Source organism: Lissotriton vulgaris, chromosome 9, assembly GCF_964263255.1.
Source record: "Lissotriton vulgaris chromosome 9, aLisVul1.2, whole genome shotgun sequence".
NCBI classification, from domain to species: Eukaryota; Metazoa; Chordata; class Amphibia; order Caudata; family Salamandridae; genus Lissotriton; species Lissotriton vulgaris.
The window spans coordinates 929,743,010-929,756,177 of record NC_141697.1 but is presented as its reverse complement, the minus strand read 5'-3'; the positions used below and the strand labels follow the sequence as shown (position 1 = coordinate 929,756,177).

Genomic DNA, 13,168 nt, shown 5'->3' with positions numbered 1-13,168 from the left:
GGGCACCAGGTAAGACTTGGGTACATTTATCGAAAAACCCAACCTGAACAACAACTGAGTTGTCTCTTGCAGATGATGGAGCAACTTCTCTGACGACTCCGCTTTGATCAGCCAATCGTCCAAATAAGGGAACACATGTATCCCCGACCTCCTGAGATGAGCTGCCACCACCGCCATCACCTTGGTGAAGATTCGAGGCGCAGTAGTAAGACCAAACGGAAGGACCGCAAACTGGTAGTGTTGCGATCCCACCGTAAAACAGAGATACTTCCTGTGCGACTTCAGGATTGGAATGTGGAAATACGCATCCTGCAAGTCGAGCGACACCATCCAGTCTCCTTCCAGCAGCGCTTGAAGAACCTGAACAAGGGTGAGCATCTTGAATTTCTCCTGCTTCAGATAGAGATTCAAGATCCTGAGATCCAGGATTGGACGTAGTCTGCCATCCTTCTTGGGAATCAGGAAATACCGGGAGTAGCATCCCTGACCCCTTTCCTGCTCTGGGACCACCTCTATCGCACCCTTTCGTAACAGAGTTAGCCCCTCCTCCCGCAGAAGAGACAGATGTTCCTCGATGCAAAAGCCTTGACAAGGAGGGTAATTGGGAGGGAATTCCCGAAAGGAAAGGGCATACCCATTTTCTACAAGATTGAGAACCCAAAGATCTGACGTAACCGATTCCCAATCCTGTAGAAAATGGGTAAGCCGACCCCCAACCGGACCCACATGATCCTGAACAGCGGATCTAGGGCTGCTTTTCTGTGGCAGGGGGGTTGGAAGAGGTGGAGGAGGAAGATGCCCGACGTCCACGAGGACGCGCTCTTTGCTTTCCCCTGTACGATCTGTACATAGAATTTTGCTGCTGCTGCTGTTGGCCTTGCCGGAAATTCCGAAAGGAGCAACCAAAGCCCCTGAACCGCCTGTTGGTCGAAGAGCCTCTGATCTGGAGACCTAAAGACTTAGCGGTCGCTCTGCAATCCTTAAATCTCTCACGGGCCGCATCCGCTTTCTTCCCAAAGAGACCAGAACCATCAAAAGGAAGATCCAGCAAAGTCGCCTGAACATCAGCCGAAAAGTCTGAGGACTTCAACCAGGCTGACCTCCTAGTGGCGACAGCAGTGCCCATGATACGAGCCACAGAGTCGGCAGTGTCCAGACAACTTTGAATAACCTGGCGAGCCGCCGCCTGAGTATCAGAGATCACTTCCTCAAAATCCTTCCTGCTGGCATCAGGAACTTTAGGAACCAGGACACGCAAAGAATCCATCAGGGCATGCACATATCTCCCCATCAGACAAGTGGCATTAGTTGACTTCAACGCCATGCTTGCCGAAGAAAAGGTCTTTTTTGCAACCTGGTCTTGTTTCTTCGCTTCCTTCTCACAAGGAACCTGAGGAAAGGCACTAAGACTCTTCTTAGAACAGGCAGCCTGAATGACCAGGCTCTCTGGCGAAGGATGAGAAGACAGAAAAGCCGGGTCCTCAGGTGCAGCCCTGTACCTTCTCGCAACACTCTTAGAAACAGCAGGAGCCGACAAAGGTTTCTTCCACACCTCCATAATGGGATCCGTCAAGGCATCATTAAATGGAAGCAAAGGCTCAACCACGGAACTCGGAGAATGCAAGACCTCAGTGAGGATATTGGATTTAAACTCCACCGTTGGCAAAGTCAATTGAAGAAGTTCAGCAGCCTTCCTCATAACCAGATGGTAAGGTTGGATATCCTTAGAAGGAGCACCAGAGCCTGAGGGCAAATCCCACTCTGGAGAGAAATCAAGACTTCCTGAATCTGCCAACTCCTCAAAACAGCTCTCCTCCAATTCACCTTCCTCTACATCAGAATGTGAATCCAGGTACCTTTGCTCTTCCAAAAGGCGTTGAGCTTCCCTTCTGGACCTCTCCTTCACACGCCTCGCAGCCGGATCCACCTGCGGCTCCGTCGGATTCTGGGCCGACGCCGGTATCGAATCCGATGGCACAGAGGAATGCCCTCGAGGACGATCTGGAGCGGGCGACGCCGGCGACTTCGGCGGAGCCGGGAATTGCCAATGCGGCGTCGGAGCCGGCATGTACGGCATGAACAGAGCCGGAGGATAGGAGTGAGGAACACCCAGGCTGAAAGCCAAAGGACCCATGGGACCCGAAAGTGCACCAGAGGGGTACCACGCCCTTGAGAAGACGCCATACATAGCGTTAAGAAACGCTGAAGGGTCCTGGCCTGGGGCAGGAAAGGGCGGTTGAAAACCATCAGGCCGGTCCTGAGGAGGGATCGGATTCGGCTCTTCAACAGGCGCAGAATCCACATCCTCCCGAGCCTCTTCCTCTTCACGGGCCGGGGACGGCGCCGGAGACGGATTCGGAGCCGGAGTGAGAGATCGCCCATGCGACTCCGAAGGCGAGGCCTCACCTTCAGACTCAGAGACTTCCAGAGTAACCACCTTCGAGCGTACCTTCTTCGGTGACCTCGAGCCCCGCTCCTTACCAGAACCACGTTGGGACTCATGTCTCCTCTTCTTATGTTTCTTCTTCGACTTTGAAACATGATCCGATGCCGACCTCGAAGACGACCCCTCTCGAGAACCAGACCTCGACCTTGCCCTCAACCTCGCCCTTCAAGAACGAGACCTCAACGATTTCTCCTTCCCAGCCTTCATCTTCGCAACCAGGAGTTTGGCCTCTCTCTCCCTCAGGGCCTTTGGGTTCATCTTCCGACATGAAGAACAATCTTGCACATCATGGTCGCAACTCAAACACCAGATGCAGTCATCATGCGGGTCGGTAATAGACATCATTTTACAGCACTCCCTGCAGGGCTTGAAGCCGGTCTTCTTGGATGACATCATCGAAGAGACAGGCTACAAAGAAGCAGAAATTTGCAACAAAATGGCAACAAAGTACCAGTTGGCTACAGAGATTCCCGATAACCGTTAGCGTCGACGACGCGGAAAAAAGGGAACTGATCTCATCACGCCGGCGTGGGCCTATTATAGGCGTCAGTGACGTCAGCGGAGTCGCGAGCGGAGCCGTGTGTCTGTGACGTCCTATCCACGTCGGTGCGAGGCTACGAAAAGAATTTCAGAATGTTGCTGACGCAAGGGGGATATTCACAAGGTGAGGAATCCACACGGCAGATGTATCTATCAGAAAGGTAGATGCAGGGCTTTAAGTGTGATAAAAAAAATTGCAGCATCCCGCGAGTGGTGGAAGCGTGTCTGTGTCTGAATGCATATGAGTTCACATGTGAGCACAAGCCGTGAGCATGCACATCGGTGTGAGCGAAACTGAAAGCGTGGGGAGCGCAAGAACAGACGCTGCTAACGCCGCCGTACATGCTCACAGCTCATGTCTCCAAAAGAGCGCATTCACAGCGCATGTCTCCAATGTGTTTCCACGCTCGTGCAACTCTCCTGTCCCACTTCGCTAAGCTATCCGGCAACAAGTCTCGTTTACTTACTCGAACAGCGCATGGGGATGCATCGGTACGCAAGACGTAAAAAGGAGCAGAATGTAATACATCCGGGTACCAGAGGCGAGGAGGCGGATGAAGCGTTTCCGGGTCAGCAGAGGCGGCTGCTACAGGCAAGGGGTGCGCTGGGGACGCGGCGTCCGCTTCCACTCGGTTTCGGCGCATGGCTGTTGGGTGCAGTTTTAATTATGCAACAAAGGCCAGGCGATGCGGCGGGGATACGGGGAGTCACGACAAGAGCCAGGTGAGTGGGGGGTGGCTGCGTGCATGTGGTATATATATATATATATATATATATATATATATATATATATATACACAGTGTGTGTCTTTGTGCGCATGCGTGAGTGAGGCTGTGAATGGGAGGCAGGGGATGTGCACGGCGCCGTGCGCGCCCTCGAGGAGGAATCTGAGACAGCAGAGGCGCGTGCCCGAACGCGGTCTCAGATTCCCCCGAAACCGCTGATAATAGGTCCTTCGCTGACGCTCGACCTAAAAAGGCATAGAAGGAGCCCAGTAATGTGAGAGGCACTGATAAAAAAAAGATTTAAAAAAGGAGATACCGATTTTACAGGTAATAGGGTGGAGGACATCTCTCTTGTAGTGGCGGAAGCTCCGGAATATTCTGAGTCGGATATGTGCGGCAGCCTCCCTTTCTTCAAATAGCGAAGCCAACCTGAAGACAGCTGTACAGATAGGGCATTTCACAATAAATACAGGTATTCAGACAGAAAACAAACATGCCAGAAAATCAATGGAAAACAAACCTAGCCCACAGGGATATTGACTGTGAGAATTGTGAAAGGTTTGTTAAGGTTTCCAAAGATTAAAAAAAGACAGCGTTCAGTGCTCTAGAGATCCTGTTTCCACGTGTCGGAAACATAAAATGTATCCAACTCTCACTGTGGAGCATGATGGGACACAGGAGGAAGGGAGAGGTCCTTAAAGCACACTGCCAGTTTTTTACTCATATCTGTGGCAGACTATATGTTAATATTGACCTTCCTTTCCTTTAAAACATTTCGTGAAAGATATTATTGGTTACCTTTTGCTGAATTAATAACTACGCACTTCACTGGTTTTCGTTTATCAAATGACAAATAAATTAAACCTAGCTAATTTTAGCCTATTAGTATTAATGCAGTTCAGAAACCGGGTTTTCTTTGTTTATGGGCCCTTTTCTATGGAAATAATTTGCACATAAGTGTATATTTTTAGTGCTTTGGGATCTCACACATCCAGGAGACTATTCAGCGCTTATGACTATTGATGATTAAGCGGTCATCGAGAAATGGAATTATATGAATATTGTAAAGCAAATCCCATAAAGTAAAGGACACATTTCAGTTTGTGCAAAGCAAAGTCCGTCTCTCTGCAATAGAAACATCTTGTTAAACATTACTGCTCAACGACTCATGTTCCAAATAGAATAACACTGCAAAGCAGTGCACGTTTTCTACTCCATCTCAATTTCAAGGGCACAGCTTGTCAAAAATGCAGATTTTAAGTGCATAAAAATGAGTGTAGTAAAAATTACAATGGTGTCTCTATGGTTCAAACAATGGTACATTTTAAATTTCCTACTTTTTGATTGGAAAAAAAGGAATCGTATCAGCATTCTAATTTTGGAACAGTTAGGTATCAACATAGTTTAGTATGCGTACATGCTACCAAATACACAGCAACATCTGTTCGCATCTCACCTATTGTATCTGCTTTACTGAACTGATGAGTCTTCAAATTATCCGGGTCACTGTTTTCACACAGCTTCAACTCTAGCAAGTAGACTTCTACTTTGCAGTGTTTCACGAAAAGCCCATGCTCAATAACCTGCAACAAAAGGTAATTTAGCAATAATGTACGTGAACAGTCCAAAAATAAACAAATGCATACGTACACAACTTTCAATTCAGCCTGGAACACAGGCCTTTTTTTGGATAATGCCTACACATTTACCACTACAAGCCAGTCTCAGACTCCAAAATGGTTAGTCTAAAACCAAAATAAAAAAGGGTGGACATATTTTTCTGAATGCAGAAACATAGCTTCAACTACACTATTAGTTTTAAGTTTTTTTAATTGTCGGATTCTTTAAATGAGAGGCATATAACTTCCAGTAGGCATCTGGTATTGTCCTAAACAGACAAATACAGAAACAACTGGGGGTAGTAATGGAGGTAAACAAAGCCCTCACACACAGTACCATGTACCAACGCTCTCTAAGGGAGGGGGGGGGGGGGTGGACTACAGATGACTAAGCGTAAACTAGGCCCTAATACTGAGGGGGCCATCGCTAAGAAGTCTGGAACTCTTGATGGGTACATAAAAAGGCTGTGGGTGCTCTGGACAAAGAGATCCTGGCTCTCCTCAGCCTCTTTAACAGATTGTGAAGACCCCACTGGTCATATTGGTCGGGAATGTGTGGACTGAACCTTTCCAAATAAAGGAGTTTCCTCCCCGCCTGCCCACGTTGTGAACCAAAACCTGCCAAACAGAAAAAAAGGCTCAAACTCTCAAAATGTTGGCTAACTCACTCAAGCCAGCATTTCTGGTGCCTCCCATATCGATGGAACATTATGATTGTAAAGAGGACATTGGAGGTCTGCTTAAGCCAATCTGCAAGGAGACTGTTGACCTTATCAAGTATAAGCTGCTAGGGTTGTATGACTGCCTGCGGTGCATTGAGGCAAAATGAATGATTAAGGCCACTAGACCTGACCATTACAAGTCTTGTGAAAGGGACAACAATTTGAGATAGCAGCCCCAAAGCTCTCCTTAGGAGCAATGACCCCCAGACGAGGAACCGGCGTGGATGCCCATCTGTCCAACCAACACAGCCACTGTGTCCGACACAGGTACTGTATTCCCAGTCTGAGGGAACCTGTACCACCCGAAACATGAGTGAGATGACACTTTGCAGCAAGAAATTCTAACCATTCCGCTAAACTTCAGAGTTAACATTTGGTTGTACCTCAAGATGTGATCTTTCCCCAGTCAGGTGCCCCATGTTATCATTACGGCAAATTATAGCAAATGTCCCAATGCTGCACCCCGATGTGAATGAGTCCATTCCGGAACTCATTAATAAAACGGTCCATTGGATTAAGGGGAATTCTAGATTTCAGGGTTATTTCCTGGGATCCTTATGGCTAGGAGGGAGGTATGGATCAGGAAAATGTATGTGGAATTCCAGGGGGATTTTGTTGTAACTTTTCGGAACCTAGGAGATTAGCCGTGATCTGGGCCACTCCGGTATCTACTCTCCCATGCCCAACACACTAGAATCTTGCTTAATCATAATTAATCCTATGTGTAAAAAAGACACCCAGGCAACCGAATAAGATAAATGTAACTATTTCTGGGGACACAGCTCATAATGCGAATATTCTGTTATGGAATATTGCTGTCCTTGCAAGCTAGATATGTTTAGTATTTTGATACAGATTACATTGCCAATCTTAACACTGCCTGATTTTATTGTTGGTCTTGATGCACAGTTAGCTTTTTCATATAAAGGACTTCAAATTATTTTAGATGGGAATTTTAATGTTAAATTGGGGTCAACTCAGGTAGAAAATCAGCAAACCATGTTTGATTATCTTACCATTGGAAGTGACAGGCACCCCAGAAAAGGGGGGTGTCAGGGGTGTCAGGTCCTCTTCCAACCAACTCATCAAAACGTTCGACCTCCTTAATATCATGGAACTTTGGAACCCACTTTATACGAATAAAACTACCTTTGAGAGGGGGAGTGCTCTTCAGTTATAGACTATATATTTGTCTGCCGTGACCCGTGTGCCAGGGTATCCCCAGGGCTGCAATTAACGAAAGCCCAGAGTGACCACAACCCATTAAGCCTTGGCCTATGTATTGCAGGACAGGGGGTTGAGGGGTAGGGGGTTGGGTGGAGAGGTTGGGGGGTATGGGCTTGGGGGGCTAAAATTGTAACCTCGCGGTCTCTAATATTCAAGACCCATGGCCTGGGATTGCACCCAACATGGAGAAATGTTGATATGAACGTTTTCCTGGGCAAAACTTTTGCCAACTACCTCCTGATGGTACTTGATTGCCTTGGCCTGTCTGAGAGCCACCAGGTTGTGTCCACCCGATTGGTTGAGCTGGGATCAGTGAGGAGTATTCTGCTTATGAAATTGAGCAGACCAAGTCAAGATGAGCACAAGTGGTTCTACTAATCCTGCAGAAAAGCCTCAATGTGACTCCATGAGGCCCTTAAGAAAATACCAAGGGATGCATATAGAGTGCACCAATGCAGAGTGGACTATAAGTGCTCCCAAAGGGCAAGACGTAAAGAGCTTCAGAATGACTCTTGGGGCAAGTTGGTTATGACCTGCAGGCTGAAAGACAAGAGCGCTCTGGGCTGCCACTGAACATATTAAATTGCGTGAGAATAAAATTCATTTCTGCTATTATCCCCATTGGCCAAGAAGCTTGGGTTAATCAAAACCTACACCCCACTGTAGATGCCCCTATTAGGACTAATCATAACTGCTCATTAAATAGCTTTCCCCTCATTAATCCAACTCAATGTCAGGAGTTGCTGGTGAGAGTGAAATCCGGTGCCCCTTCGGATAAGTGCCTGCCCTATATTTTAAAAGACTGCCTCTCAGCTATCCCGGCCCCGGCATGCACCCTTCTAAATGATTCACTGACTTCCGGCTTGGTTCCCCTTGCATTTAAGGTGGCTACGGTCATACCGCTTTTGAAAAAACCCAGGGTGGATCATACCTGTAATGCAAACTATCGACCGACTTCCCTCCTGCCATTCCTGGCAAAGGTATTGGAGGCTCATGTGGCCAAATGCCTTTCCAACTTCATGGAAGAAGCTGGGTGCCTTGACCCACATCAGGCGGGATTCCGCTGCGTCCATTCGACTGAGGCAGTAGTAGTCTCGGTACTCGACTCGCTCCGTGAATGTGCAGACAAATGTTCCCCTCAGGCTTTGGTGCTCTTGGATTTGTCAGCCGCATTTGACACGGTCGATCATACCATCTTGATCGACTTGTCACTCCGGGGCACGGCAGCCAGCTGGTTGAAGTCCTTCCTTGAGGGCCGTACTCAGGCAGTCCGCATGGGTGACCTGGTGGGCACCACTCAGACCATCACGTGTGGTGTACCCCAGGGATCTTCCCTGTCACCTCACTTGTTTAATCTCTACATCTTCCCACTCAGTCAGGCTCTTAGAGATAGACAGGTGACAGTGCTCAACTATGCGGACGACCTGCAATTACTGTTCACAATGGATAATTCTGATGCTTCCATATCTACCTTCCTATCTACCTTGAGGTTCATTCAAGCGTGGATGGACAAAAACCACCTGAAATTGAACCCAGGTAAAACGGAGCTGGTCCTCACAGGAGACAGTGCTAAATATTGGGGCCCGTACTACTGGCCGTCAGAAATGGGCCAAGCACCAATTCCCTCTACCTCAGCAAAGACACTGGGAGTCATTGTGAACAGTGACCTATCACTCAAAGCACAAGTAGGTCAGGTAGTCTCTTAGGGCTTTTTTCAACTCAGGAAAATTCGGAAGGTTCGCCGTCTTTTCACACGAGAGGCCTTGACGCAGGTGGTGAGCGCCACTCTGATCTCCCATTTAGACTACGCCAACTCGATCTGGGCTTGCCTCTGTACCTTCTTAAATCAGCCTAGATGGCAACCTGCCACCCCACTCCTGTCAAAACTCCACTGGCTCCCTGTGGCTCAGCACAGTACCTTCAAGGCGGGCTGCATGATCTTTAAAGCTCTACACTGCAAATGTCCCAAATTCATCGAGAGACTTATCATAAAGTATGTCCCGGTTAGAAATCTGCGCTCGGTCAATCAAGGTTTCCTTCAGATACCATCTTTTAAGCGCAAACGTGCGGGCGGATGCAGATTCGGATCACTGGCCCCACGGCTGTGGAACACCTTCCCTCTGGAGATCCGGCTTTGCCCTGACCTTCTAGCCAATAGAAAGAGTCCCCCTGCCAGGAATGATGAGAGGGGGTCCCAGGTGGGATACGCTTTTGATAGGGAGGGGAGGAATGTCAGGAGAATACCTAAGACCAAAGGGACGAATAGACCACAAAGAGGATCATAGAAAATATATATTTTTTATTTTGTTAATTTAGTGCATTTAGTCATATTAACAAGATGTTCAGAGATTATACATGTAAAAATTCATAGAGTCATCAGTGCTGTTAATCATTTTTAAAGATCAGTTCATAAAAAATAAACATAAGGAAAACATAGGCAAGATATACAGTGTTCCACTCACTCCGGGAGATAAAACAGGGGGCTCAACAGGCACTCTAAGTCTAAAAATTCATTCATACTCTAACACATTCAGTCACTTCATACAGATAATAAACATAAAGCCTGCAACAAAAAGGAGATGGAATTATGGTTGCATGGACGTGGGTACACTCTATGAGAGGCAAGGAGATGAAATATTGTTGCCTTTCCTGATAGCAAACACCGTAATAATGCCAACGCGCGTTTCGGTGGGGGGCACCTTCGTCAGGGCTGGCAGGAAAGAGTAGGGAGGGGAACACACAAGCTGAGGGGAATGAGGGTTGAGGACTCTAGAGAACAAGGTCCTTCCTGGAGGATCGTAGGATAGGGTGGTAATGGTTCTCAGCGATGGGTGAGAAAAAGATCATGCTGGTATCCAGGTGAGAAACTGATCAGCGAATGGATAGCGAGCGATCAATTTTTGGAAGGCGCTGGTTTCCTTTGTTTAGGGGGCACTAGTATATATGTAAATAGCTGTTCAGCGGTAAAATGACGGCCATCACATTTGAAAGGCGAGAGCTTCCTTAGTTTGGGGAGCACTGGATATATTACGGTAAACACGGCCGCGTCTGGAGGCTAGAGATGTAAAGGCGTAAATTGGACGCTAGGTGGGTTGTGCAGGTAGAGACTAAGATTGCGGGGGTTCAGCACACCGCCACTTTTTTTATTACACTACAGGGGATGGTACATGGAGATTCCATCATGCTCTCCTTCAGGGGCGATTATCGCAACAATATCCCCGATGCCGCCCCCCACACCACCACCTCCCAACATCGCTGCTTATGTTTATCAGGCGCTCAGCTCTTGGGGATCGTACACTCGCTCGCGCTGCAAGCTCAGGCACACAATTTTCCTAAATACAACATGTTCGGTGACAACACGCATCATCCTGCACCTGGGCTCACCCTCCTGCGTGCCTTAGGGACGGGAATCAAATCAAAGTGGTTCCAGCCTTACCGGATTGCGATCCGCAATCTTAGGCAGTATGCGTGTCTCCACAATGGCATATATCTGGGGGTACCACATCTTGCTACGAGGTGGAACCTCAACGACAGACCCAGCTTGGTTAATGGAAAACTACACTGAATTACCATAATAAATATTATAGGTTTATAGATGTTCCTGTGCCCTATGTTCTGGCATTTCTTTCCGTATAACTTATGAAAGGTATGCAGATACACTGTGACCTGCACATTTATGGTGATTGAAGTGTTTATTTAATGATCCAATTTGCACTGCCTGCCCTGAAGGTCTTGATATAGGTCTTTTATGCATTGTATAGTCAGGATAATAATCACTATACAATATTCTTGGTTAGTATGCGCAGTAATAATGGGTTGTCTGCAATTGTCCGCAGCTTAAAAATCGGCATTGCAAAATGCCCCCGGGGCTAATGGGGCCAAGCTTTTCACATCAATCATTTTTAACACAGCCCAGTTCTGCCCACAATAGCTCCCATGTCGGTGCTTAAAAACAAACTATATATCACTGCAAGCAAAAGAAAAAGTAAAAACATTGACTTTTACAACACCAATAACTCTAACTTTCACAAACGCGAGACCGATTCCATTGCAAATGCTTGTCTAATTTCGGCACTTGCACTTTACTTGACTGTATTATCATTGGTCATAGGATACCCAAAAAGTAGGACGACTTAAATTTTTTTCTTTCTTGATATATTGGTGGCCCAGATTATGGTGTTCCAGTTACTGCTAACAAGACTGATTCCTACTTTAAGATAGTAAGCTGGAACATAGCAGGGATAAGATCAAAATGTGATGACCCAAATTGGATAAAGTTAATTAAAGCTAACAATGTGATAGCCTTACAGGAAACTTGGGATCCCCTCAATACCTTTTGGGTGGATGGTTACAAATCCTACTTTGTACCAGCACAACCCTCTGCTTCGGGGAGGGCTAGGGGAGGTCTGATGCTCCTCCTATCAGTAAATCTGAAGGGAATGGCAAGATCTTTAGATTCAGCCTCTCCAAACTGCCAAATAGTCGAGTTTTCCACCAACAAAAATTGGAAAATTCTGATAAATAATTTGTATAATTCAGCTGAAGGTGAACACCCTACCGAACATTTGTGTTTTATAGATCAATTTATTGAGAATTATAAGTCTCAAACTATTTTATTTGATATTATTTTGATGGGAGATTTTAATATACATTTATGTAATTTTAATTGTCAAATCACTGATGAGTACAGCCAAATTTTTGCATCTCCCCAACATTTCGAACATACTCAGAGGGGCCAATCATTGGAAGACACTTTGGCAAGCGCAGGTCTCTTTGAGCCTGGTTTTATTGATAGAAATGAGAGAGTACCAACGTACAGTGCAAGAGGAGTGGAGTCAATTATTGATTTCATATTTCTGACTCCAGCTCTACTGGACCATGTTATATCATATAATGCACATAACACTCCTTTTAGTGATCACAACCCGGTCCATTTGGTCCTGAAAGCAGGTTTTTTACGTGTGGATGGCCCCAACAACCCTAGGGCCCAAATTAGTGTGATCACTAGTGACCAGGGAAGAAGGCTGAAGTGGGCAAAAATAGTTCCAGCCCACTTTTTAGATAGCCTGCGTACTAAGAGGTGTGACGATTTTGATAAATGCTCTGATGGGGCTACTCCTACAGGGGAGACCATCAGAGCCTTTGGGGAGATCTGCAAGCAAATTGCTAAAGACCTAACTCTCCCTTCAAGACCTAGCAGGAGAAAAGCAAAGAAATGGTTTGACTCAAATTCTTCGAAAGCTCACAGAAATGTAATGAAAGCTCTTAAGACAATACCGAGAGATAAAGCCCTAATAGTTAAACTTAGAACGGAATACAAATCTAGCATACATAGGCGTAAATCAGAAATCAAAAATGAAACATGGGATAGCCTTATGACAGACGCGGTTCTAAAGGATAGCTCTAAATTTTGGGCCATTGTTAATAGCCCACTTCTGACGGGTGAGGACAATGACAAGCTCAAAATAAACATCCCTGAAGATGACTGGGTGAAACACTTCGAAGCTATCTACGCAAGCAACAAAGTACATGCCCCATTTGTGCCCCCTATTACTTGTCCAGTTCTTGCACCTTTAGAGTTTACAGAAGCAGAGGTGGCAAAAGCTATAATTGATTCAGATAGCAACAAGGCTCCTGGCCCCGCCGGCGTCCCTACTGATCTGTATATGGCAGACGTTACACTCTGGGCCCCAATCTTACAGAATGTGTTTAATTCTTCAACCTCCTCTGGCTTTCCTTCTTCATGGGCTCAATCCATTATTATCCCCATTTTTAAAAAAGGCCAGAGAGGAGACCCAAGGTCTTACAGGCCAATATCTCTCATAGACTCCCCTGTAAAAAAATTAGGTAAGGTCCTGCTGGCAAAGATATCCGATTGGGTCTCGGAT

At 46.5% G+C, this 13,168-nt stretch overlaps 1 protein-coding gene across 1 annotated transcript in view; it reads right to left on the bottom strand.

Moving 5' to 3' along the window:
• USP4 (ubiquitin specific peptidase 4) overlaps positions 1 to 13,168 on the bottom strand; it is an 824,148-nt gene that overhangs the window by 686,807 nt on the left and 124,173 nt on the right. The window contains exon 4 of the mRNA XM_086938769.1: positions 5,169 to 5,295. Within this exon, the coding sequence (XP_086794895.1) occupies positions 5,169 to 5,295 (127 nt within the window). The remainder of the gene's footprint in view (positions 1 to 5,168; positions 5,296 to 13,168) is intronic.